General features: G+C 42.2%; 1 protein-coding gene across 3 annotated transcripts in view; it reads left to right on the top strand.

Moving 5' to 3' along the window:
* Nucleotides 1–27,410, top strand: part of Heatr5a (HEAT repeat containing 5A) — a 119,621-nt gene that overhangs the window by 55,179 nt on the left and 37,032 nt on the right. For 2 of the 3 annotated variants that reach the window (XM_052738499.1, XM_052738500.1), the window contains exons 15-23: nt 5,079–5,242; nt 5,325–5,500; nt 11,105–11,210; nt 11,855–12,042; nt 13,998–14,154; nt 18,782–18,971; nt 19,992–20,161; nt 22,642–22,668; nt 25,389–25,524. In XM_052738499.1, coding sequence (XP_052594459.1) covers nt 5,079–5,242; nt 5,325–5,500; nt 11,105–11,210; nt 11,855–12,042; nt 13,998–14,154; nt 18,782–18,971; nt 19,992–20,161; nt 22,642–22,668; nt 25,389–25,524 — 1,314 coding nt within the window. The remainder of the gene's footprint in view (nt 1–5,078; nt 5,243–5,324; nt 5,501–11,104; nt 11,211–11,854; nt 12,043–13,997; nt 14,155–18,781; nt 18,972–19,991; nt 20,162–22,641; nt 22,669–25,388; nt 25,525–27,410) is intronic. The other variant, XM_052738501.1, reaches the window with a different exon arrangement.

Genomic DNA, 27,410 nt, shown 5'->3' with positions numbered 1-27,410 from the left:
CCAAATTCTTAATTTATCCTCAGTATTCTTAAAGTAGACCTACTTTTCTAATGTGAATTTTAAAAAATTATTTATAGAAAATTATATGATGTACTGTAGCATGAGTCTTAAAAGTTCTTATTAATAAAATCAAACCCGAGGCCAGTTATTGGGGTGAAATGCTGGATGGTCAGAGAGACAGAACAAGCCACAGCTAACCTCACCTGGCCAACTTCTCAGCTGGTCCTGTTTCCTCAGACGGGAAGCTTCTGTGTCCTCATCCCAGTGGCTCTCAGCTGAACTGTGCTAGAAGCCTGAATGCTTAACCAGCCAAAATGCTTAACCAGCCAAATGCTTAACCAGGCAAATGCTTCCAGTTTCTGGTCCTCACACCTTATAAACCTTTCTGCTTTCTACCACCACTCCCTGGGATTAAAGGCTGCTTTCTGGGATTAAAGGCGTGAGTCACCATGCCTGGCTGTTTCCAATTCGGCCTTGAACTCACAGAGATCCAGAGGGATTTCTGTCTCTGGAATGCTAGGGTTAAAGGTGTGTGCTAACATTTTCTAGCCTAAGTATCTTGTGGCTTTTCTGTTCTCTGACCCCAGATAAGTTTATTAAGGTACACAATATTTTGGGGAACACAATACCACCACAATGTACTGTTTTCATGTTTTAATAAAAATAGAATATGCTCAAAGTATATTATAGACTTGCATGAAAATAACCTTATATAACCTTGACTAATAATTTAACTCAAAAAAGGAAGGAAGAATTAGAATTCAAAATGAACTGAATGGGAGACCTTGAACAGTGTGCCTAGGATTTGAGATTCGGTGTTCTCAGTTGTAAAACAGTAACAAAGAATCATGATTCGGTGTTCTCATTTGTAAAACAGTAACAAAGAATCGTGTATATTAGGAGGTCATGAGGTCAGAATAACACGTGCTAAGTGGCCAACAATCCCTGGTTCACAGTTGGGTGGTGAGAAGTTACATCTGTTCCCATTCTGTTTATCTTATTTTTATGGACTAGTTGATGAGCATAGCTGTGCTGGGGAGATAACTGGGCACAAGCTCAGTGCTATTGTACCAGCATTGTGAGGGCAGATAATCACCAAACCCTCTCCAGAGAGTTCAGACTTGAATTCTCCAGCTTGAGTTCCCTCAGATGAACCCAGTTCTACTGGGTAATGTTTGAGGAGAAAAATTATTGGATATATTCCTTTATTATCCTGCCTGTTAATATGTTGTTCTTTGTACTTTAACAGTGAATTTGAGGTTGTTATAATAATAATTTGCCATGTTTTTTCATCTTTGGAAGCATAACAATAGAAGTAAGGGGTTTTTTTTTCCTTAAGGATTTTTGCATTTGAGAAAAATTTATGTTTAATATATTTGTATAATCCATGTAGAGGAAAGTAATTAAACTTTATCATCAAGTAGCATGACTAACAAGTACATGTGAGGCCCTGGATTCAGTCCTTATTATCATAATAAAAGTTATACAAGTGCATGTCTGTTGGATTTGGCTTGGTTGGTACTTACCATGTGTTAGGATCTGAGTGTGGATCCCTATCACCCGTGAAAAAGCCAGACAAAACAGCTTGCATTTTAGTGCTGGCAGGCAGAGACAGGTAGATTTCTAGAGCTCATTTCTCAGCCAGTAGAGCTGAGTCAGCAAACCCCAGGTTCAGTGAGGCCCTGTCTGCAGAAGTAAGTGGAAGGCCGGGTATGGTGGTGGCACACGCCTTTCAAGGTCTGCCTGGTCTCCACAGTAAGTTGCAGGGCAGCCAGGGCTACATAGTGAGACTCTGTCTCAAAAAAGAGTGAAGTGAAGAGAAATTGAGGTAGATAACAGTGTTGACCTCTCCAACACTCCCTTGCAGCATGCATGCATGCAAGAGCATGCCTACCTACATGCATCCATACAAACACATATACCATACACACAAATCCATTGGCTTTTTAAATGACATAACTCATAGTACGATAATAACCTGTAATGACTTCTGATTCTTTAACACAGAGGAAAGTAGTCTTCAATGGCAACATTTGGAGAATAGTATTAAGATAATAGCTGTAGAGTCAGTCCTGGTGGCTCACGTCTTTAATCCTGGCACTTGGGAGGCAGAGGCAGGCAGATCTCTGTGAGTTCGAGGCCAGCCTGGGCTACACAGAGAAACCTTGGCTCGAAAAACAAAAATAAAAGGAAAGAAAGAAAAGAAAATCGTTGTGAAGTTCTAGTTCTATCAGTTGTTGCACCGTATCACCAGATATTGATCTTGTAAGACCTGTAACTAAGAACTTGCCTTTTACATAGAAAGGTTTTTATGTTTTTAATGTGTGGGGGTGTTTTGCCCTGCTTGCATGTGTGTCTGTGCACAGATGTGTGTACCTGATGCCCAAGGAGACCAGAAGAGGGTGCCAGATGCCCAGGATCTGGAGTTAACAGACAGTTGTGGGCTGCCATGTGAGCACTGGGACTTAAACCTGGGTCCTCTGGACAAGGGCTGCCTGGGCTACAGAGTAGGGCTCTAACTAGGAGGAGGAGGACAGAAACAGACTGACTGACTTAGTTTTCTAATTGTAAAATAGAATTTTGAGTTCTTAATTTTTATATGCTATCTTAGGTTTGATGTGGTTGAGTACTTTTCCCAGAAACAATTATGCAAGGAATCACTGTAACTGAGAAATATTTTCACACTTAAGTATAGCAACAAAAATAACTTTGTATATGGACTTTTTGTCAGGACCATTGGCTCCCCAGTAATGACATGAAGGTTTATTATTAATTATGAAATCTTGGCCAATAGCTTAGACTTGTTTCTAACTTGCTCTTGTAACTTAAATTAATCCATATCTTTTAATCTATGTTCTTTACTTTGTAATACCCATGCTGCTGGATCTCTATCCTGGAATCTCTGCCCTTCTTCCTAGCATCCTCTGTGCCTGGAAATCCTGCCTAGCTATTAGCCATTCAGCTTTTTATTAAGCCAGTCAGAGTGACACATCTTCACTGTGTAAAGGAATGTTCCATAACAAGCTTTCGTGTTGTACTGGCGACAGAATCATTGTACTGAGTGTCATATGCTGGTAGTTAAACTCACCAGCATTCCTTGAACCAACTCGGATTTGTTTTGCTAAGCCCTCGTTGGTCCCTCTCTACCCTTTCTGACTCTGTCTATAAACTTAATAGTGTTTCTGTTTCCATCTTTTCGGAACTGCTTCCTACCCTCATATGATAGCTGTAGTTATAATTCTGTCAGCCCTGCCTGCTTGCACAAACCTGTGAAACTGAGTCAGGAGGGTCTGGGCTATAGATTATAGTCATGCTAGCCTGAGTAATTAGCGAGACCTTGTCTCAAAGTAAAGTAAAATGAGGTTGGGGCTCTAGTTAAAGTGGCAGGTTTCTTAGCTGGCTTGTGCAGGCCCTTCCTGGGTTCAGGTCCCAGCTCTGCAGACCGGGTGGGGCTTCCCCACGGCGCCTGCAGTGCACCTTCCAGAAGTGAGCTTTGAGCACGTTGGGTAGAAGCACGTTCAGTCAGGCTGCATTAAGATCTCTGGCAGTCATATCCTGTTCCTGAGGTCAGCTTATCTGACCTCAGCACATTTGTTAGGATGTTTTATAACACTTATTGTCTTTAATACATTTTGTTATGCTTAGTAGTACAGTAATGTTTTTAATGTTTTAAACATAATCTTACCATCATAATTTCATGTTTTAAAGATGACTAAATGTCAAATATCTATTCAGCATCCAAATTTCCAACTGTCTCATATATGCTGGTCTGCAACAGAGAACTGCCCATCACCTCTACCCAGAACAGAAATGCTACCTATAGGTCAACCACCCAAAACAAAGGATAACACATTAACAGATTGTTGAATTGTACCAGAGAGCTATCATCAACAAAAGTTCTATAGAACAGATAATTTTGTTTCTTCAAATGACTTACAATGAAGTGACACACATGAAGATAAGGGATCCAGATACTTTCGATCTATCGGCTGGCTGCAGCAGGTAGACCGTATGTAGATCTGTGTTCCACCATAGAAACAAACGAACTTCACACTGCTCAGACAATTGCAGGTTTGGGTGCAGAGTAGATATTTGATGGTTAGTGATTTTTAAACCATGAGATTATGATGGTGAGATTATAGTTGAGATAAAACATTCTAACTTTAGTGATCACACGTTTGTGGATGGAGTGTTACACTGTTTGGGATCAGTTCAAAGTAACAGAAAGGATGCAGGAGATGGCTGAAATAAGATTGCTCCGGCTGCTGCAGGGACGTGCTGAGCACGTGCTCAGTGCAGGGACGTGGGTTGTAGCACTAATGCCTCCTTTGATGATGCTGATGTTTTCCATAATTAATGTGTAATAGTTTCAGTCTCTGCTTTTCGTTAAACAAGTCTCTTCCTGCCCATCTGCCTTCCTTTTTCTTTTGAGATGAAACTGTGATAAGATGTCCGGGAAGGCCTCCGTCCAGGTCCTGGGCTCAGGCAATCCTCCTGTATCAGCCTCCTGAGTAGATGGAACTATGGGAGTATGCCACCTTGCCGGGCTAAATTTTCCTTCCCTTGTGCTAATGAGTGAACCTAGGGACTTAAACACGTAGGGCAAGTGTTGTACTACTGAGCTACATACCCAGCCTTGTTTAGTTGTTTTATTTTGTTTGGAGACAAGGTCTCTATATAGGCCTGGCTGTCCTAGAGCTCACTATGTAGACCAGGCTTGCCTTGACTCACAGAGAGCCTCCTGCCTCTGTCTCCAAGTGCTGGGATTAAAAGCATGTCCCACCATGCCCTGCTTAAGGCATGAAAGAATTGGACTCATCTACTTTTGTATTTCATGTACTTTTATTTTAAACAGTGGTGACATGTACTTACTGCTGTACGTGTATATTCACATGGTCATTTCTCTGTCTGTTCTTAGCCTTGGGCGTAGCTGAGCCGTTCATGTGGGTTCATGTGGCGTGCGGTTACATAGAATCAGACTTCAGAGTTGGTCAGCCTGAGCTTCCCTTCATCCCTACTCTGAAGTACAAAAGCCAGTACTAAATTGCTAATTGTTCTTTTTTTCTCTGACTCAACAGGGAACCTCAGTGCTATCCTCAAAGAGCTGGCTGCTGAACTGACTGCCCCTGATACCCAAGCAGCAGCATCTTCGTGTTTACTTCCAGCCCTTTGTCACCCAGATGACCTTCTGATACTAAGTCCTTTGCTGCAAGAGACTGACCATCGGTTTATTGAAGAACAGGTATAGTGGTTTTAGAATAATTTCTGAGGAGATTTTGTCTTGAATGATTTCCAACTCTCATTTCCTTTCTCCCCGCATCTAGCTCCTGCTTGGTAATGGCGTTGCTTGTGGAAGTCTAGAATATGACCCCTACTCTGTCTATGAGAAGGACGTAGGAGGAGACTCGGTGCCTAAGCCGCTGCCCCCAGCACTGTCACTTATTAGCTCTGCATCCAAACTCTTTGGGGTTGTCTGTGCTAATGTGCAAGAAGCCGAGAGGTGAGTCTTCACAGCTGCTTATCCTGAAGCAGAACTCCGTCCAGTGAACACGTTGCTGGTGGGTGAGAGGGTGCCGTCAGATGACCTCACTAACCTAAGAGTGTCCCTGGGACAGGTGAGCTAAAGTCGCTTTTCAGGTAGCTAATAGTGATAAGAAACTACTAAATGCATCTGCCATAATCCCGGCACCCAGGACGCGAAGGTTTTGAAAATACCAAAGGCTAATTAATGATTTCTTGTTTAAGATGCCACGTTCTTACCTGATGACCTGGACATAAACCTTTGTTAGGGATCAAAGCCCACTACTCAGGAAATACTGTTCTCAGAGAAACTGCTTGGCCGTGCTGATCGGGAGTTTAACTGATCGGGATTTATGGACTGTCCCCGTTTATCCACTCACGTTCTTCCTCCCTCCCTCTTTTCCCTGCCCTTCTCTCTAGACCACAGCGCATTTGACTTCGATCACGGTTTTTATTCTCTCATTTCATCGAATCATGTCTCCTAGTGGATGTGGATAGCAGTTTGGTAGGAATTTCACCTTTGTCCCTTAGTGAAAACTGGAACAGTAGTCTGGTTGTGAAGGTGTTTCTGAAGCGGGTTTGATACAGTTTGCTTATGAATAGCCCACTTTCTTCTTCTTCATAACAGAACTTTCTTTCTTCCCTTTGTAAGAGAATGACTTTTTCGTGTAGACAAGTTTCTGATATATTGTCTAGTTAGGGTTTCAAAGAGATGATTTCCTTTTTTTTTTTTTTTTTCAAGAGGGGATTTCTCTGTGTAGTTTTGGTTCCTGTCCTGAATCTCACTTTGTAGACCAGGCTGGCCTTGAACTCACAGAGATCCACCTGTCCCTGCCTCCCGAGTGCTGGGATTAAAGGCGTGCGCCACCACTACCCGGCAGAGATGATTTCTTAATTTTATTACATTTAATGAAGTTTAAATTGTGCTCATCATTTTCCCTACCTAGGTTATAATAATATAATGAACATTCAAGTACTTGAAAGGAGGTTTTATTTGTTGTAATGTTATTAAAATGTTCAGACATAACAAAAACAAAACGCATTATTCTGTTTTGTTTTTTTTTTTTCTCTTTTGGTTTTAAGTGAATAAAAATGGTAGGTAGTAGTTTAAAGGGGTTTTTTTGTTTTTGTTTTTTAAAGAAAATGGCATTGCAGGATCCCAGAAACAGAAAGTAAGTCATTGTAACTCAGAGGCCTCTTATGGGTGTCACTGGATAGCCCGAGGAGAGAAGCTATGTGAACAGAGTTTCTAGTCTCCTTTGGGCTCTTCTTCATGACAGGTCTGACTGGCTTCATGTGTGTACAGGTGCATGTGCATGCATGTAGCGGCCAGAGGATAACTACCATGTCATGTTTCGGATCACAGTCTACCTTAATTAAGTCTCACTGGCCTGGAACTAGCCAACTTGAGCAGAGACCTCCTGTCTCTGCCTCCCCAGCACCGGGGTTCCAGAGCCACCGCCGTTTTACATGAGTGCTGGACATGGAATTCAGGTCTTTTATCCTCACTGCATATACTTTTTCTTTGTGTGTTTTGTTTTTAATTAAAGTATCCATGCTTAGGCAGTATGGGGTGCAGGCCTGTAATCCCAGCACTGGAAGACTGAGGCAGAACAGTCTGCAGGAGCAGTGGAGCATGAGCTAGACAGGGAGACCCTCTCCCCACAAAAGTACCAACAAACAAAATGAAAAAAGAACAGTATCCTTTGTTCAGATGTTTCAAAGCTTTTTATTGGTACTATGATTGGTGTTATATTTGAACAGTTCAAATGAAACCTTTTAAGAGATTATTCTGAGTTTAAAATAAATTTTTTAATATATTTATGTATTTATAATTGAAATTATATTGGGACTGGAAAGATGGCTCAGAGATAGAGTGCTTATTCCTCTATTAGAGGACCAGAGTTTGGATCCCAGCAGCCACATGAACAGCTCACAAACACCGAAACTCCAGCCCAGGAGTCAGAAGTCTGCTTCTGGCTTCCCTCGCGTTCATACGTGGACACGCACACAGGCACTCATAGGCAAAACATATGCAGACATGTATAAATCAAATCTGTTTTATGGTTGAGGACAGTTTGCAGGAGTCACCTCTCTCCTTCCACCCCGTGGGGCTGAGGGATTGAACTTGGTTTCTCAGACTTAGTGGCAAGCACCTTTACCCACTGAACCATTTTACTCCCCAAGCTCTTTTTTTTAGAATCTATTGTTATTTCACTTGGTTAGTTGTGGGTGAGGCATGTGGGAATCAGCTTCTCTCCTTCTTCGTGTAGGTTCCAGGGATCAACTGAAGGCAACAAGCCTTACAACAGTGCTTTTCCCTGCTGTTCATCTCTTGGATTAGGTGATTCTCCACATTCTGACCACAGAAATCCACAAGTGAAAGTTTGCATGCTAGATTTAAGCACAAATGTTTATGTTTAAAGGGATCGTGGGGTGGTTTGTAGTGTTCGTTTTGAGAGAGTCTTACTGTTAGTCCTGGCTGACCTGAAGCTTACTGTGTAGCCCCAGCTGGCCTCAAACTCAGCAGTCCTCCTGCCTCAGCTTCCTATGTGCTAGGATTACAGGTGTGTACCACCATAATAGAGCTACCACATTTTTTAATAAGAAAAATTACAAATGGCCTCAAGGTCTCAAAATGTTTCTCTGCAATTTTTAATAAAATAGGGAAATGTGTGGGACCATGCTTAGAAAGAAAAAAAGACAAGTCGTAATGCTGAAGTACAGTGTAACCCAAACTTTCTGAAAACTATTTCCATAATCATGGAGTGGGGGATTAAAAATGAAAACAAAGATTTTGAAACCTCAGTGATAACTTCTCTAGCTGCTGGGTTGTAAGTGAACTTTGGAGTAGTGAGATTCTCTCAACCCTTGGTGACCTGCCATTTTTATTATACCTTCTTTGTCCTTCCAACTTCTTGCACTGTTGGGCTTAAAAGCCCAAAGGAGCAACACCCACATCTCCTTTGCTTTGGTAACAAAATTGCTACTGGACAAAACTTTCAGCCTTGTGGCCTCAACACTGTGGTAGAGATCTGGCCTGCAAGGTGGCCCTTGCTGCCATGCTGACAACCTGAGTGCCATCCCTGGGATTCATGTTAAGGTGGAAGAGAGCTGAAGGGTGTTTCTCTGACTGTGCACACGCTGTGACATACACATGTACTCCCTCGTAAGCAAATACATGGGAAGAAAAAGCTCTTAAGGAAGGAGGAGAGAATTAGCCCCATAAACTTGTCCCTGACACCCCGACACACACACACACATAAATAAATTGTAAATGTTAGAGATCTGATTCAGCGCTCGGGGACATTGGGAGTGTGCCGGGGTCACGTCAAGGGTGCCCATCTGCGTCCCCCACCCCCGCTGTGTACTGTGCAGCTGTTGTTTGGTGCTGGTGTGATGGGTGCATCTCCCTACCTGGCACACACCTAACACAGGGTATTTCAAGGTGCTGCTGCTGCCCCTAGTTCACAGCCCACCAAATACTCGCTAGTGTTGTTTGTACTTTCTTAGTTTACAGGGAGAGAGGAAGTAGTGACCTCAGGAGCGGTATCTTAGGGGGAAATTGATAGGATGGTGATGTGGTTTGTCTCACAGGTAAGTGTCTTGAATTTCAACAGAAGGAATTAAAACCTCTGTTTTTATTTATATATATATATATATATATATATATATATATATATATATATTTTAAGATTTATTTATTTTTATTATGTATACAGCATGTATGACCGCAGGCCAGAAGAAGGCACTAGATCTTGATACAGGTGGTTGTGAGCCACCATGTGGTTGCTGGGAATTGAACTCAGGACCTCTGGAAGATCAGTCAGTGCTCTTAACCTCTGAGCCATCTCTCCAGCCCAAAACCTCTGTTTTTAAATGGCAAAAAATAGAATGCCTTGAACTCACTACCCAGCCCAGGCTGGCCTCAAACTCAGGATCCTCCTGTCTCATCCTCCTGACTATTAGGATTGCAGGCTTTGTGCCTCTCTGCCTGGTTTATGGAAGCTACTTTGTGAGAAGCCAAATTCTGTAATATTAAAGAGGTCATATATTACAAATTTTTGTGTAATTGTCAACATTGAATATGTGAATTAGGATATTCTCAAATAATAGTATTCCGTTTGTCAGCTTTCTGTCAGTCTGATAAATACCTGTGACAATCAGTTTATAAGAAAGAAACATTTATTTTTGCTCACAATTCAGAGGTTTCAATTTCAGTGAGTGGTTGAGTCAGTGGGTACGTGCCACATTGGGACTGCCTGCCAGGGCAGAACCACCTACCTCACAGCCAGGAAGCAAAGGACATGGAGACCCAGGTCCCCAGTCCTCTTAGTGGAGACACCCAGTGACCCAGAAAAGCCCCAGTAGTTCCCACTTCGCCTAGGCTCTAAGCTAGGGACCACAAACCCCTTCCACGCAACCGTGGAGCACTCGCTCCTGGGATGTGTTCTCACAATTGCAGCTGCCTCCAATAACTTAAGGAACATAAAATGTGAGTTTGAAAATGTTAAGGACTACCATTTTTAAAGAGTGTCTTTCCCATGTTTCAGGAAAAATAGACTGGAAGTTATAAGAACTGGGCAAAAAATTTGATATAAATTGCCGGTACTGAAGTAGCTGAATTTTGTTGTTGGGGGTTTTTGCTCTTTTTTGGAAGTGGGACCTGCCACCCAGCTCCCAAATAAATCCACACATGGAGGCTTATTATCACTTTTGAATGCCCGGCCTTAGCTTGGCTTAGTTCCTAGCCAGCTTTTCTTAAATTATCCTGTCTACCTTTTTGTTTGTTTGTTTGTTTGTTTGTTTTTTGGTTTTTCGAGACAGGGTTTCTCTGTGTAGTTTTACGCCTTTCCTGGAACTCACTTTGTAGCCCAGGCTGGCCTCGAACTCACAGAGATCCTCCTGCCTCTGCCTCCCAAGTGCTGGGATTAAAGGCGTGCGCCACCACCGCCCGGCAAATTATCCTGTCTACCTTTTGCCTCTGGGCTTTTCCCCTTCTCTTATTTCTGTATGTTACTCTGCTCAGTGGCTTGCTGTGTAGCTGGGTGGCTGGCCCCTGGAGTCCTCCTCCTTCTCTGACTTCTTCATCCTAGATCTCAAATCCCACTTTGATTTGAGTTCTCCTTCTATATATCCTCTCTGGCTGCCAGCCCCACCTATCCTTTCTCCTGCCTTGCTATTGGCCAGTTCTTTATTAGACCATCAGGTGTTTTAGACAGGCGCAATAACACAGCTTCACAGAGTTAAACAAATGCAACGTAAACAAAAGTAACAGACCTTAAAATAATATTCTACTACAGAATTTTCCCAAGGAAAAACCTCTAGGACAGACAGTTGTCATTTTTTTTTTCATAAAACAATGCTTTCTTCCCTGCTGCTGTAATGGCCCTTAGTAAAAATTCTGTTCTGTTGGTTATGGTGTGTCTCTTTTTCTTAAAATGTCTCAAGGTGTTGGGTACCAGTCTCTCCCTTTGGTAGTGTAACAGGAGAATCAGCAGAGGTGTTGGACTGCTCCACAGCTGGCTGACTGACGGACCGTCCAGTCTTAGCTTCCTTTAACTCTCGTGGCTTCTGATTCCAGGTTTCTGATACTGGATCAGCTTTTGAACAGCGTAAAGCACACCAAAGGAGCTCGTCAGCAAACGGTTCAGTTGCACGTTGTTGCTGCTGTTTCTAATTTATTGAAGGTAATTTTGCTTAAATTAATATTTACTTGCTATTTTGAAATTAAGTTTGTAACTAAGTAGGTTTTATGCTGATGCTTCTAGAGAAATTTATTACTCATTTTTCTTAATCTCTGATGAAAATGTCTTAGGACTGAGAGGTGTCCTTTATTTTTTCTCCATATAAAACTTGTTAGCCGGGCGGTGGTGGCGCACGCCTTTAATCCCAGCACTCGGGAGGCAGAGCCAGGCGGATCTCTGTGAGTTCGAGGCCAGCCTGGGCTACCAAGTGAGTCCCAGGTAAAGGCGCAAAGCTACACAGAGAAACCCTGTCTCGAAAAACCAAAAAAAAAAAAAAAACTTGTTAGCAGCTGACCTTGACCTAGTACCATGCCGTAGCAGACTAAACCTGATATCCTAGGACAGGCATCGGTGGGCTGGGGCCTATGGACCAAATCCAGCTGCTGCCTTTATAATGTCTTACTGTTCCTCAGTAAAACATGATAGTGTTCATTAGTTGTTCATTTTATGGACATCGTGAGTAATGATTTCTGTGTTCTGAGTTTTTTTAAGTGATGAATATACTTGATTGAGAAGAATATATATTCCAAACTAGATCAGAACACGTGCTGTAATTGTACATTTTAATTGTTTTTCATGTACTTTAGTATATGGCTGGCTCTAAACGAAGTTTGAGTCCAGAAGTAAGAAGACTTGTCCTTACATTAGTGTTGGGAGCCCTAGAAAGTCCCAACCCCCTTTTGAGATGTGCCGCTTCAGAAGCATGGGCAAGACTGGCCCAGGTGGTTGATGATGGAGTTTTTACTGCTGGATTAGCTCAAGTTAGCTTTGACAAGTAAGTGAATTTCTTAATGTTCATGGGCTGTTAACAAAATGGGATATAGTTTGCTGTTTAATGGAACTAGTAAGAATGTTGTTCTATAATTTAACTCAAAAAGGCAAGTTGACTGTGTGAGTGTTTTAGATGAAGGAAGCCCTGTTGGTCTGAAGACTGACCACTGTTAGATGGGTGTTACAGTTGGCCATATATAGTCAATGAGTAGATGCTAGGCCAGTGAGACAATTCTGTCAGGTAAAGTACATGTGATACATAGCAGAGCGGTCTGTAGGAAGGGAAAGCTGTAGACTGCAGACCACAAGACCTCCGGAACTTAGGAAAGTCACTCAATCCCTCCAGCCAGTTGTCTTAAACTCTTCTGAAGAGAGGTCAGTAATATGGTCCTATTTATTTACGACTGTTCAAGAGAAAGGGGTGTAATTTAGAATATAATACCAAAACAATTATAAATAAAGTTCATGATTATGCCTGGTATGGTAGCACATACTCATAAACCTCAAGAAACAGAAACAAAGTTGCCACTGGTTTCCTTTCAGACCAGCCCCAGCCTGGGTGTGACTTGAGCATATATGACCCTGTCTCCAAAGCAGTTCATGGTTTATTGTAAACATTGGTTATTAATTGTGATGATAATGTGAGCACTTTGGCCCTGGCTCGAATCTCACTGCCGTATTATTCTGTGGGACTCCACTGTCCTCTTGAACTCACCTGTAAAGTGCAGCAGTGATGACATGACCCCTTGAGTGTATATATATATATATATATATATATATATATATATATATATATATATATATGTCATTATAGTATATGTGCTGAATAGTAAGCATATATCTCTGAAATGTTATGGTGAGAAAATGGTGGGGTGTAGTGGTGCACACCTTTAATCTCAGCACTTAAAAGGCAGAAGCAGGTGGATCTCTGTGTGTTCAAGGGCAGCCTGATCTGAGACATCCCCCCTCTGTCTGTCTGTCTGTCTCTGTCTCTGTCTCTGTCTGTCTCTCTGTCTGTCTGTCTCTCACTCTGTCTCTCTCTGTCTCTCTCTCTGTCTCTCTCTCTCTCTCTCTTTGGCTTTTTGAGACAGGGTTTCTTCATGTAGCCTTGACTGTCCTGGAACTAGCTTGTAGGCTAACCCTGAGTGCTGGGATTAAAGACATAGGCCACCACTGCCCCACTTGAGACCCTGTCTTAATTTTTTTTAGAGGAAAAGGCAATGTCTTAGGGTTTCAATTGCTGTGAAGAGACACCATGACCACAGCAACTCTTATAAAGGAAAACATTTAATTTGGTGGCTTACAGTTCAGAGGTTTAGTCCATTATCATCATGGTGGGACATGATGGTGTTCAGGCAGACATGGTGCTGGGGAGGTAGCTGAGAGTCCTATATCTTTCAAACGCAACAGAAAGTAGTCTCTCTCACTGGGTGTGACTTGAGATATAAGACTTCAAAGCCTCCACAGTGACACACTTCCTCCAAGGTCACATCTCCTAATAGTGCCACTCCCTTTGGGGGCCATTTTCCTTCAGACCACCACAAGAAAGATGCCTTTCTACTTTTCTAACTATTCTTATGAAAAGTTTTGCCTATGTAACAAGTTACATGTATTGAAATATTTTTATTTTTCATTTATTGTATATATTTGTACATGTGTGAGTGGTGCACATGTATGTTTGTGGTTACTCACGTATGTGTGTGAATGAAAATGCAAGGGTGTGTATATATGTATGTGGGTGTTCCTGTCTGTGTGTGGGTACACATGTGCCACAGCATGCATGTGCATGCAGGTGGACCGCAGAAGACAATTTATGGAAATAGACCCTCTCCTTCTATAGGTTGAATCCTAGGGTTGGACTTAGATGGTCAGCCCTCACAAACTGGGCCCTTGCATGATGAGTTTTGTTGGGGTTTATCTTTTTTGTGCTTGTTTTTATTTTTATTTCTATAATTGCAGGTTGAAGTCAGCAAGAGATGTGGTTAGCAGAACAGGCCACTCCCTGGCTCTGGGATCCCTGCATAGGTACTTAGGGGGCATAGGTCCTCAGCACTTGAGTTCCTGCATTGGAGTCCTTTATACTTTGTCTCAGGACAGCACTTCTCCTGATGTGCAGGTGAGTCTCCTCACGTGACACCTTCCTTGAAATCTATGACTTGTCCATAATTCAGATTCTGTATTCACTAACAACTAATACTCCATGTTAAATGTCGAAGCTGTTGTTAAGTTTGATAGATTTTAAAAATTCAAATCTCTCTTCCACTCATACTCATGAGTGCCTAAAGTCAATCACTTTCGGTATTTTTTCTGAAAAATGGACCACTCTTTCATTAGACTAAAGCATCTGAGCTTGTTAGGTACTGGGCTCTGTGTAGTTCAGTGTTCTTCCAAATACACTGGCACAGTTGGTCCTCCTGATGATGTAGGGCAGGAAGTCCTCAGAGGGGATCTGAGGCTTTCAGAAGCTAAGTATTTCTTCATAGCTGAGAAGCTAATTGTGAATGAGATTTCAAAAGCAAAAACAAAAAACAGATTAGAGACTGAAAACCCACTCTGACCAGTATGCCATACATTTGTGTGTGTTACCCATTTCTATCAATTTCACCATTCCTCTGGCATTTTAATTAAATCTAGAGTGATTTCTATTCCCCTAATGGTTGGTTTTTGTTGTTGTTTTGGTTTGGTTTTGTTGGTTTTTTTTTTTTTTTTTTGAGGCAAGGTTTCTCAGTATAGCCCTGGCTGTCCTGGAACTCACTCTGTAGACCAGGTTTGCCTAGAACTCGGAGATCTTCCTGCCTCTGCCTCCCAAGTGCTAGGATTAAAGGTGTGCATGATCACACCCAGCTTGATTGCTTTTAAGACCATACTTCATTCATGTATCCTTGGGGTTTTTTGTTTGTTTTATTTTCTTACAGTAGTCTTACTACATAGCTCTGGCCGGCCTAAAACTTGGAATCTATTATGCTGCCTCAGCCTCCTAAGTATTCTCCTATTTTACTTATTTTCCTTAACTCTTCCCGCTTGTACATATGCCCCTAATTTTTTATAGTAGCCTCCCTAAAGAATCTTACTAATTTTTAATTACTTTCTTTCCAGACCTTTCTGAATGTGAAACCAGATTTGTCTAAAATGTTTTATTTTGCAACCTCTCTGCTGAAGAGTTCATTAGGCTGCTCATGGCTTCTTTTGGTTTGTTGATTTAGTTTAGTTTGGTTTTTTTTTTTTTTCAGGACTGGGGAATTGAACCCAGGGCCTTGTATATGCCAGCAGCCAAGTCCTCTACCAATGACTCACATCCCCAGACTCTTGTTGCCTTTAGATAGGGAATCACTAAGTTCCCTAGCCTGGCCTTGAACTTGTTACGCAGACTGCCTGAGCCACCTGAATAACTGAGATGACAGGCTTGTGCCATCACCCTAGCATTTGTTTCATTTCACTTTGTCTTATTTTGAGGTGGTCTCACTGTGTAGCCCAGGGTGACATCAAACTCGTGATCCTCCTGCACCACCATAGCCCTCCTAAGCAGCTTCCCAGCTGACCCAAGGCCATCTCTGCTACTGTCCCCCAAAACCGACTTCTATAGGTGACCCGCCTGCCCTGCCTCCATCCTTCCCTTATCTTCTCTTCAAGCTCTCCCTTTTGTTCTTCCTCCTCTTATCTGAGAGTCCAAACACTAGTTTCTGTTGCTGTGTATTAATCACATGTCACGATTGCTTTGTTATGACACTTTCAGTTTTCACACAGGGATTTAATGTGTGTTGATCATCTTCATCTCCTTTACTTCTCTACCCCTCACTGCTTTCCTTCCTCTGCCCAGCTCGACTCCTCATGTCCTCCTCCTCCTTTCTTCCTCCACTTCTTCTTTCCTCTTCTCCCTCCTCTTCCTCATCTTCCTCTTCATGACCCAGAAACAATTAGGTTGCTGGCAGGAATGGGATGAAGGTTGTTACAGCAGAATGAGCAGCTTACCGGTGGGGTAAAGTGTCTTTTCCTCCCCGGTAAAAATTAACTGCCTAGAGAGACTCGTGGAGGGATGGGAAGTCCAACTTAACTATCTCATCAAGTTTCAACATCTCTACTCTAGTTAGCGTCCATGCTTAAATTACCATATTTTGTGTAGAATTCTCCACAGCATTTAATGCTTAGCTGAATTGACTTATAAACTTTCCATTTTTCAGCCATCTATGTAGCCCAGGCTACCCTTAAACTCCCTGTGAGGCCAAAGCTGATCTTGAACTGATCCTCCGTGCCTCCTCCAGTGCTGGAATTACAGGTGTGTGCTACCACATACAGGTCTTCAACCATCTTCAATTGCACCTCTGATCTTGGTGCTTCATCATGAGTTACAGGCCAACTTAGACTATATAGAATTTAAGGTCATCATGACAGCAAGACTCTCTTAAAAACACCAAAGCACAAATGGCCAGGCTGGATAGCAGGTGCTTAGGTAGATTCAAGGATTATGGATTCAAGGCATGTGTGGGCTACAGAGTGAGTTCAAGGCCAACCTGAGCAACTTGGGGAGACCCTGAGTCAAAGGGGAAAAGTAAAAAAAGAAAGGTTTAGAGGTGTTGTCCATTCACAGAGTGTCTGCCTAATATGTGTAAGGTCCTAAATCCGATCCTTAGTATTACCACAAGAAGAATTAACAATATTGTGTGTCTTATCTGTTAGAATCTCCTTCTCACTTTCAAAATATCTGTTCTAATTTGCATAGTTTTATACTGATTTTATATGGCTTGATTAAATTAAATGCTTTTTCTGTGACTTCTGTTGCCATCAAACTTGGGTCATCTTTGGGCTATGTACAGCTCATCACTAGAGTGCATCTCTGTGTACAGCTCATCACTAGAGTGCATCTGTGTACAGCTCATCACTAGAGTGCATCTGTGTGCAGCTCATCACTAGAGTGCATCTGTGTGCAGCTCATCGCTAGAGTGCATCTGTGTACAGCTCATCACTAGAGTGCATCTGTGTACAGCTCATCGCTAGAGTGCATCTGTGTACAGCTCATCACTAGAGTGCATCTGTGTGCAGCTCATCACTAGAGTGCATCTGTGTGCAGCTCATCACTAGAGTGCATCTGTGTACAGCTCATCACTAGAGTGCATCTGTGTACAGCTCATTGCTGGGGTACATCTTTATCAAGCACAAAAGGAAGCTGAGTCTTGATGGGTTGCTCTTATCTCCCAGCTAACAGATAGAAGCTCATTTTGTAGCACTTAGGTTTTGTAAGAAATACACATCCACTTGGTGTGATGATGGAGGGAGAAATGTCTCGTTCACATCTAACAGCACTCTTTGTTTACTTTGTATAATGGAACGTCAAGCATTCATAAAAGTAGGGAAATCCTGTCATGTACCTACATCCTTATAATTCAACTTCAGAAGTTGGCAGGACAAGACCACTTTCAGTTCCCCTGAACCAGAGTGTGAATTGTTATTTGTAAAGGTACTCCACTTGTTCTAAGTGTTCATGTCTGTAAAGAAAGTGCATAGACTGAAAAACCATCACAGGCACCTGGATCAGGAAGCTAACATGGCATACCCTAGACACTCTGCTGATGCTCTCTTAGAGTGAACTGTCCGCCCCACAGAGATTACTACTACCCGGAGACAGTACAGACTAAGTTTATTGTCTTTTATATTTTACACGATGGAATTATACAGAGTATATTCTGATGTCCAACTTTCTTCATTCATTTTTATTATTTATATGAACAGTAAACAAACTAGATTTATTCAAGCTGCTAGCCAAAGTGTCATTGTCTTTGATATTCTTATTGCTCAGCTATCTTTAGATATATCATTCTTAATTTGATGATTGTCTGAGTTGGTTTTATATTTGATATTTAAAGATAAGGATTTTCTTGACTAGAGAGATGGCTCAGTGGTTAAGAGCAATTGTTTTTCTTGCAGAGGATCTGGGTTCAGTTCCCACCACTCACAACCATCTGTAACTATAGTTCTTCTTCTGGCCTCTGTGGTCACCGGGCATGCATGTGGTCCACATACATGCATGTAGACAAAACACCCATGTGGTGATATATTGTGTACCCTAATAAACTTATCTGGGGATCAGAGGACAGAGCCAGCCACTAGATCAGACAGTGGTGGCACACACCCTTAATCCTATCTCTTGGGAGGCAGAGATCCACCTGGATCTCTGTGAGTTCAAGGCCACACTGGGAACAGAGTCAGGCAGTGGTGGCACACGCCTTTAATCCCAGAACTTGAGATCTATGCCTTTGCTTGGAAAACACACATGCCTTTAATCCCAGGAAGTGTGGGTGGAGAACGGTTTATAAGTCGTGAGGAGACAGGAACTAAGCAGCAGTTCAACTGAGACCCTCAGGGGTGGGGTGAGGACTCAGAGGCTTTCAGTCTGAGGATTCGTGGAAGCAGGATCAACTGTGGAGTTGGTGAGGTGAGGTTGGCTGTGGCTTGTTCTGCTTCTCTGATCTTTCAGCTTTCACCCCAATATCTGCCTCCGGGTTTTTTTTAACTAATAAGACCATTTAGCAGTTTGTGTTACACACTCACACACATGATATAAAATAAATAAATTTTTTTTAAGGATTTTCTTAAACTCGTAGGGCTCACTTACTCTCTTTCCATATTAGTAGAGACGTATCCACTTCTTAATTTCCATTGGTTTTTAACTTGCTAAACAAAGACCAGTTTAATGCCTTTTATGTTTTGCGATGCAGCTGTGACATATTTACTTCCTTTTGTCTTCACAGACCTGGGCGCTTCACTCTCTCTCTCTGACCATTGACTCTGCTGGTGCACTCTATCACGTCCACGTGGAGCCCACCCTGTCACTCATTACCATGCTGTTATTAAGTGTGCCTCCAGCTCACGCCGAAGTTCACCAGAGTCTTGGCCGCTGCTTGAACGCCCTGATTACCACGTTAGGCCCAGAGCTACAGGGTATGCAGAGGCTGCTTTCGTGGTGTTTACACAAGGAAACACACATGGAAATAAGCTCATGTCTTAGTCTCTGTGCTTAGCATGTAGCAGGTGTTCCATATGTCTTGTTAAATGAAAGTTTCAGTTCAGTCAGCCTGGAGTCTCTTACCTTGGAAAGATAAAAGTGCCATATTAGAGAGATGGGATTTGTCCTAAAAATACTTGCCTACATAATTAAAGTGGCAGACATAAAGTATAGTAGCATAAAGAACTCTGCTCTCCAAGAAATAAATAAATCCAAAGTTTCAAATAGTCAAACCTCTTCACATCACATGGTATATTTTGATTTATATACCAGCAGAGCTAAGTTGATTGGCAGTTTCTAATTCTACTTTTCACCAAATTTTACTTTTCATGAATATTTACTGAAACCTGTAAATAGTTTTGGATTCTTCCAATAAGCACTTCATTTAGAACAAACTAGTTGGACTGATGAGATGGCTCAGCAAACAAAGGCACTTTTTGCCAAACCCCCTAGCTTGAGCCCTGTGTGATGAAGATCCGTGTGGTGAAGAGAGAGCCAACTCCTGCCAAGTTGTCCTCTGACCTCCACACACCCACGACTCTGTGCTCACCCACCCACATAGATACACACAAAATAAGCAGAGAGTCATTTTTTAAAAAGTCTTAAGAAGAAGATAATCTCTCAGTGTGGCACCTGACTGTTCTTCCCTTGCTGTGTGTGTGTGTGTGTGTGTGTGTGTGTGTGTGTGTGTGTGTGTGTGTGTGTATGCGTGTGTATGCGTGTGTATGCGCGCACGCATGAGTGTGTCATACAAAAGGCCTCCCACATGCTAAGCATATGCTTAGCCACTGACCCATGCCCCAGTCCATGTCTCTGTTTTTGTGGTAGAAATTTTACTTGACAAATCTATGAAATAATTTTAATGAACTTTAAAGCCTTCTATATGTTTAAAGACTAGTGGTTTTATAGGCCTCTGGTTTTTAATGACTTCAGCTTTTGGCTTTTAATAATTTCAGATAACAATACTTCCGTGTCCACCTTAAGGACTTCCTGTCTGCTGGGTTGTGCAGTGATGCAAGATAACCCAGGCTGCCTGGTCCAGGCTCAGGCCATCTCTTGCCTTCAGCAGCTTCACATGTTTGCTCCACGACATGTCAACCTGTCTAGCCTGGTCAGCTGCCTCTGTGTGAGTATGAAAGCAGAAGTGTGTTCCTAGTTTCTGAGACCTGAATTTACTCCAAATTAATTATTTCCTAGACTATGTACAAAGTAAGCTCTATGTATGATTGTAGTCTGTTTTAGAAAGAGGAAGGACCACTTTCATACATCAGCCTCTCAGTCTCTCATACATGGATTCATTTTCCTGCTAGTAGCGTTGAACATAAATCCTGGCGTATCTATTCCTGACTCAAGACCTTACTGAGTGCTTGTACTATGGAAGTCTCTGTCTACGTGCTGGGGACCTGCAGGTGTTCTGTGTGTCCTGTCTGTTCTCCTTGCCCTCCTGCTCTCATTACGTCCATCAGAAGTTCCGTCCCGGGTGGATGAGTGAGTTTGGAGACAGCTCAGTGGGTAAGAGTGCCTGCTGTGTGAGCATGAGGACCTGAGCTGAGCTCGCAGCGCCCACATGCAAGCATGGCTGTGGCTGGGGCGGAGAGACAGCAGGTCCTGGGGGCTCACAGCCACCAGTGACACTGACACGTCAAGCCCCAGGTTCAGTGAGTTCCCAGGGAACAAGGCAGAGAGTAGTAGAGTAGGACATTGGGAGCCATCTTACGCCCGCCACGGCTCCTGCGGTGGCCACACACAATCCACAGAGAGAGAGAATGAGAACATACCGTTCCTTAGCATTTGTATGGAACACGTCAATATCTGGGTCTTTCTAACGTATCTAACAAATGTAGACAAGTAAAGCCAGCTGACCAGAAGTTCTCATCAGGTGGTTCATAAACTGTCTTCACTGTGATGATTTTCCTGTCTAGACTTGCCACTAAAGTTGAGTTCCAGAAGATCTACAAACATGGGCCAACACAAAATTGTAAACCTGCCTAGAATGTTACTTGTGGGTTCTTTTTGTTGTTGGAAGGGTGTTGTCTGTTACTGTTTTGTTTTTAACTTGATTGTGACGTTCTCCAGCATGAATGATGCTGTAGGTGACATATCACAGTGACAGCCTGTTGGACAAACATATGGGAAGTCCTTTAATTTTATAGCTTGAGGCAAAATATGTAGTATTTCAGAACTTAAAAGATGCATCTAAAACTGTCAAATTATCCCATCTTTTGTATCATTAAAATAAGTCTTTAAAAGATAGTCTGAGGACCAGCATCAGGCAATTTACTGAATATAGTCGTGGGTTAGTGTAATCTCTCTCCTGAATTCCTTGCCCAATTGCCCTCTTCCTTATTTTATTACTGCCCTTGGAAGTTTTGTGGCCTGATCGTAGCCATGCTTTCGTCACTTCCTAGTTGGTGATCTCCCATAACCTCTTCCAGGCTCGGCTACATCATTTGTTAAATCCAGGATTACATGGATGCTGATGTAGTGACACATGGACCACACATTGAAATAGCATTGACATGTCTTAAGCAATACCTAATATTAATTGTTGATGCTGACTGCCATTTCAAACTTTAAAAAGATGATATAGCTAGCTATGGTGTGAGTCTGTTATGTGTTAGAGGGAACAGCAAGGGAAAAGATTTTTATCTTCACCACTCAAAGGTAATTTCTCCTATGATATTAATTTCTACATCTGAAGAATTTTTTGCAGAACTCAGTTACTGAAAAAACTATTCCATTCTATTGCAAGTTGATCTGACTTTTAAGAAAATAGTTGTGCTCCTGTATTTAAATGGAGAGTACGTCTCCCTGCCTGGTATGTGATCTCGCTTTACTAAGAAACAGAGTAAGATTAACACCCACTAATCCATGACGAATAAGATCTCATTTATTACCTTTTTCCTTTCTCATGCCAAAAAAAGACTACATATGAAAAATAGAGCCTGTGACATTTAAAATAGAAATCACATTTTAAGATGGTTTTCATTATATTATACTAGAATATTTTAATAATTTGATTAGCAATTCTAAATTTATAGATTGAGTTTATTGTATTTTACAGTATTTCCCTAAGTAAAGAAATTGTATGTCATCATTGGGCAGTAATCATACACTACAGGCGCCCTGCTAGCTGCACACTATCTCGCTTCTGTCTGAACTTGGACTTAGCCACACTAGCAGTTCTGAGCACTCTGTTTTAAAATCAAAAAATCTATAAATAACGTGTGCTGAGGTGAACTGTGTAAGCACAACCCAGCTTGCTGCTCCCACAGATATGTCTACTGGGCCTGCTTTGGATCTGAGGCATAAGAAGAGCTTCAGGGAAAACCTCATTAGTCAGGTGGACATTCAGTCCTTGCCTGGTTCATACCTTTACATCCTGAAATTTGTAATTCAGCTATTTTCAAGATCTTAGCTCAACTCTCATTTTATCAAGTTAGAAAATAAAATGTTTGTAACTATGTTTTTAGATTGAAGCTAAGCCAATTTGAAGGATAACTCTCAGCCTTTATATTTGAATGCTTAGCTGATTGTTGTCATAGTCGTCCTAATATTTATCTTTGGATTTTGTCATGACTGGTCTGTCATTTGTTTTTTGTGCAGGAGATCTTGTTGGATAATTCTGTGTTGGTAGGTCCCTGACCCCTGACTGCTAACTTTGTTGAGGTTTGCAGTGCTGTTTTTTGTATTGTTTTTGGTTGCAGATGTTTCTCTGTGTTTAAGCTAACCGTTAATGCACAATCCAATATGCACAGCATGTTTCTTGGTGTTTCTTTAATACTAGTGCCCACAAATCCTTCCTAACCTTCTCCAGCTGGTGCACTTGCTCCTTGCACTAAAGTTTGCAATGTTTTTGTTTAATACATTCATTTCAGAAAGAGATTGTGGTTACGGTTTGATTTGCTGTCTGTGTCTTGCCTGCTTTGTCTGCCTGCTCTAACCCAGCCTCCATTCCTCTTCCTAGTTGACATGCTGGAGAGTGACATGGAGATGGGAGGCCTCCCATTTGCTCGGTGTGACAGCCCCCAACCTCTTTTATCAAACACATGAAGAGTACTTCTAAGCATGCTTTTGTTTTTAAAGGATTGCTTAACTGATGAATGCTGCACCTTTCTTGTGTTACATGCTTGTAAACTTCCAATCAAAATAACTAATGGATCATTCATTTGTATTTAAATTTTTCATGTAGAATGCTGTTTTTAATCATTGGCATTAACTACAGCACTAATCCTGGGCACGAGTAGACTTGCTCTTTATGTTTGAACTTCTGTGTGACCCCATGTACTAGTTTCTAACAATAGAAGTCTTCAACCTGACTGGTGGCCTTGCCGTGAGGACTCTGAATGGCCTTCTCCTCCCTCCACTTTGGAGTGTGAAAGGTGGATGACTAACAGAACAAACTTACAAAGCAGATTCCGCCTCGTGTGTCACTGAGGACCTACCCGGTAGCTTTGACTCATAAATTCAGAACCCGGCCTTTTTTGCAAGTGTTCCTTATACGGTGGACAGTACCTGCTATCACCCGTTTTGTTTTTCCTAAAATTTAGCCTCACTTTCTGCAAGAAATTCACCTGCTTCAGTCCTGTTTTTCCCAAATATCCCAAGTCACCAGCTCTCTGTCATAGCTCTGCCATGTTGGTCCAATTTTAACTTGAAAATCACTATGACAATGCATAGTGGGCTAGGGGAAGCCATGCAAGACACGTGTGAGACTTTGGGTCCAATCCTTCCACTCCTCAAACAAACATGTAAATTATTGTAGGCCATGTCAGATTGGTCTTTGTTATCCTAGTTAAGGAGAAATAAATTTTATATCTCTAAATTTTATATTACTTAGGAGATCATTAAGTAAGAATTTGTGTCCAGGATCTGGCCACGATAGTATATGTCTATAATCAGGAGGCTGAGACAGGAAAATTTTGAGTTTAAGGCCAGTCTAGGCTACATAGCAAAATTCCTACTCAGAGAAAAAAAAAAAATTACCCTGGCAGTGATGGTGCGCACCTTTAATCCCAGCACTTGGGAGGTAGAGGCAGGCGGATCTCTTGAGTTCGAAGCCAGGCTGGGCTACAGATCTAGTTCCAGGACAGCCAGGGTTATACAGAGAATCTCTTGTCTCAAAAAACAAAAAAGTTAAGAAATTTGTCTCTAGAAACTTCTAACATACAGTTGATTATTTGAAGTACACTGCCAAGCTTATCATTTGCTACAGATAAAGCTGCTGCCAAACCCATTGTGATTTACATGTATTATGTGTAGACATATGTTACATGTATGTAGACATGTATGTAAAAGTTGCTGTTTTATAGTGTTACTAGAGAATTTTTTGTGAGAAGCTGGAGAGGTGGCTCAGTGGCACTGAATGCTATACTAGGGGACCTGGGTTCAATCCCCAGCACCCACGTGGCAGCTCACAGCTGTCTGTAACTCCAGTTCTAGGAGATCCAACACCCTCACACAGACATATGTACAGGCAAAACACCAGGGCACATAAATTAAAAAGAAATCAGTCACTTTTGAAAACTTTTTTAAATTAAAAAATGTTTCTGATCATTTTTTCTGGGTGAAATTTATTTGAAAGTATACTTTGTAATCTTCTGAGTGAAATACTGTCATGAGGAGCCACACCCATAAACACTGATTGTCCCTGTTTGTGGGTCCTGGGGTCAGCACGGGGCGTGGCACTTGGTGTTAACTTGGCAGTCGTTCTGTGGAGGCTAAGATCCAGAGGGGCTAAATAACTTGCCCGCGGTCGCAGAGCCAGCGGGTGATAGACAGGGCTCCCCCTGCGGCTTTCCGACTCCAGAGCTCCCGGCTGAACCCGTGCACCGTTTGCCTGCATCACTGTGACTGCTCATTTCATAGAGAACCGTGAGCATCGCTGCATGAGGACAGGGTGTGAGGCCTTCCCGTGTGTTTCCTTATCTCAGAACTGTTTTCTCCAGACTCTTGGTCTTCCAGCTTTGTCAAAGCCTTGCTTGGATGTGTGTATGTGTATAGTACATAACTTAGTGTGCGTATTGTTCCTTGAACTGTTTGTACTTGTAACTGTGTGTTCAGGAACAGTTGGAAAAGTTTCGCTGTATTTGATAAATTGTGTCCAGCCTACTAATGAGCTAAATAGAACCAGGAGAAAGTCCAGTGAACATGTACTGAGTGCCACCAAGAGTCATATTGTTAGACCTACTGAGTGCCACCAAAAGTCATATGTGTTAGACCTACTGAGTGCCACCAAGAGTCATGTGTTAGACCTACTGAGTGCCACCAAGAGTCATGTGTTAGACCTACTGAGTGCCACCAAGACAGAAAGAATCTTTCTTAGCTTTCATTCCCCACATCTCATCTTTCAGGTGAATCTGTGTTCCCCCTACCTGTTGCTGAGAAGAGCAGTTCTGGCTTGTTTGCGGCAGCTGGTGCAGAGAGAAGCAGCTGAAGTTTCGGAGCATGCTGTCCTGCTGGCCAAGGACAGCAGGGACCTGGCTGCGGGTGATTCTTTTCTTCAGTATTAAGAATTTCCATGTATACATGAATTTTTAAATGTTAAGTGTCTTAGGGTTTCTGTTTCCTTATAAAGGAAAACATTTAACTGGGGTAACTTGATTACAGTTCAGAGGTTCAATCCATTGCCGTCATGGTGGGACATGGCAGAGTGCAGGCAGACGTGCTGCTGTAGCTGTGCTGAGAACATTACATCTTACAGGCAACAGGAAGTGGTCTGAGACACTGGGTGGTATATATGAGACCTCAAGGCCTGCCTTTGAGTGACAGTAACACAGTTCCTCCAACAAGACCACATCTACTCCAACAAGGCCACACTCCGCATAGTGCCTCTCCCTTTGGGGGCCATTTCCTTTCAAACCATCACAACTTGTAAAGGCCGGGCAGTGAGGGCGCACGCCTTTAATCCCAGCACTCGGGAGGCAGAGACAGGCGGATCTCTGAGTTAGAGGCCAGCCTGGGCTACAGAGTGAGTTCCAGGACAGCCAGAGATATACAGAGAAACCCTGTCTTCAAAAACAAAAACAGCCCCCCAAAAAGCTAAGTAAATGTTAATGCGTAGGGTCTTGGAAACCCACTGCAAAAGTAACCCCTAACCGTCACCATGTCCCCTTGTGACAGCAGCGGCTTAGAGCAGTGATTCTCAAATGGAGGCTAACTAGCAGTGTTCACCTCATGTGAGAACTTGTTCGAAATGCCTTTTAGTTCTTGGCCCAGCGAGCTGTCTCCATGAGCCGTTTTGACAGCCCTTCATTGGTAGTCCAAGGATCCGGGCTGACATCAGGGTTTGTTCACAGCAGCAGACTGTCTGAGCAGAAGGCACTTGCCACCAAGCCTGTTGTGCCACGTTTGGTCCTTAGAACTCATACAGCGGAAGGAAACACTGAGTCCCACAAATTGTCCTTTGCCTGCCACACGTGCGCAGTTGTACCCAACACCACTAAGCAAACACACATTTAAAGAATTTGTAAAAGGAAATTAGATTTTGTCCTAAAGTAATTTTTCATGCATGCTGCCTTCCACCAAAATAACATTTTAACAAAACAGAGATGAATCCTGCTATATATGAAAAGATTTTTTTTGTCCTTTCTCCATTGTAGAGCAGAATTCAGTATTGCTCAGTAAAATTTGTGGGTTTCTTTTTCAATTATGCATGCAGATGTGTGCCTGTGTTTGGGTGTTTGTACGTGTGGGTACCGTAGGAGTTCAGAAGAGGGCATCAGATGCCTTGGCGGTAGAACCATAGGTGGATGGGAGCAAACTCAGGTCTCTAGAAGAGCAGCAAATGCTCTTGACCACAGAGCCTTTTCTACAGCCCCAGTAAAATTTAAATATATGTCCAGTTTTATTTTGTTTTATTTTGTACAATGCTAAGAATTGAACCCAGAGCCTCAGGCATTCTAGGCAAGGGCTCTATCACTGAGCCACATTCCTGACCCATATCCCTTCATTTTTAAAACTGATAAAAGTAACTCAAACTTCATGTAGTTTTAACTGTAAGTAATAATGTTACCCTATTCTTGTATGTATAATTTCCAAAATACTATCATACTTTCAGAAAGTCACAGCTTTTGCAAAGCTCCCAGCTTAAAACTTTCAGGTCCATAATGTGTTTTACTGTCAAAGTCTTTCCAGTTTAGGTTATTCTGTTAGTACATTAAAGGTAGATCTGGAAAGAATTAGGGGGAAGAGTAGGAAGGTGAATATGATCAAAATCCTTGTATGCATGTGTGCTGGCTGGTTCTATGTCAGCTTGACACAAGCTAAAGTCGTCTGAGAGGAGGGAGCCTCTCAATGAGAAATTGTCTCCATAAGATCAGGCTGTGGGCAAACCTATAGAGCATTTTCTTAATTGATAATTGATTGGGGGGCTC

The sequence above is a fragment of the Peromyscus californicus genome, unplaced genomic scaffold (assembly GCF_007827085.1).
Source record: "Peromyscus californicus insignis strain IS unplaced genomic scaffold, ASM782708v3 Scaffold_15__1_contigs__length_86483966, whole genome shotgun sequence".
In the NCBI taxonomy this organism is placed as follows: domain Eukaryota; kingdom Metazoa; phylum Chordata; class Mammalia; order Rodentia; family Cricetidae; genus Peromyscus; species Peromyscus californicus.
Note: the sequence above shows the minus strand (reverse complement) of the source record. Positions and strands in the feature narration are given on the sequence as shown.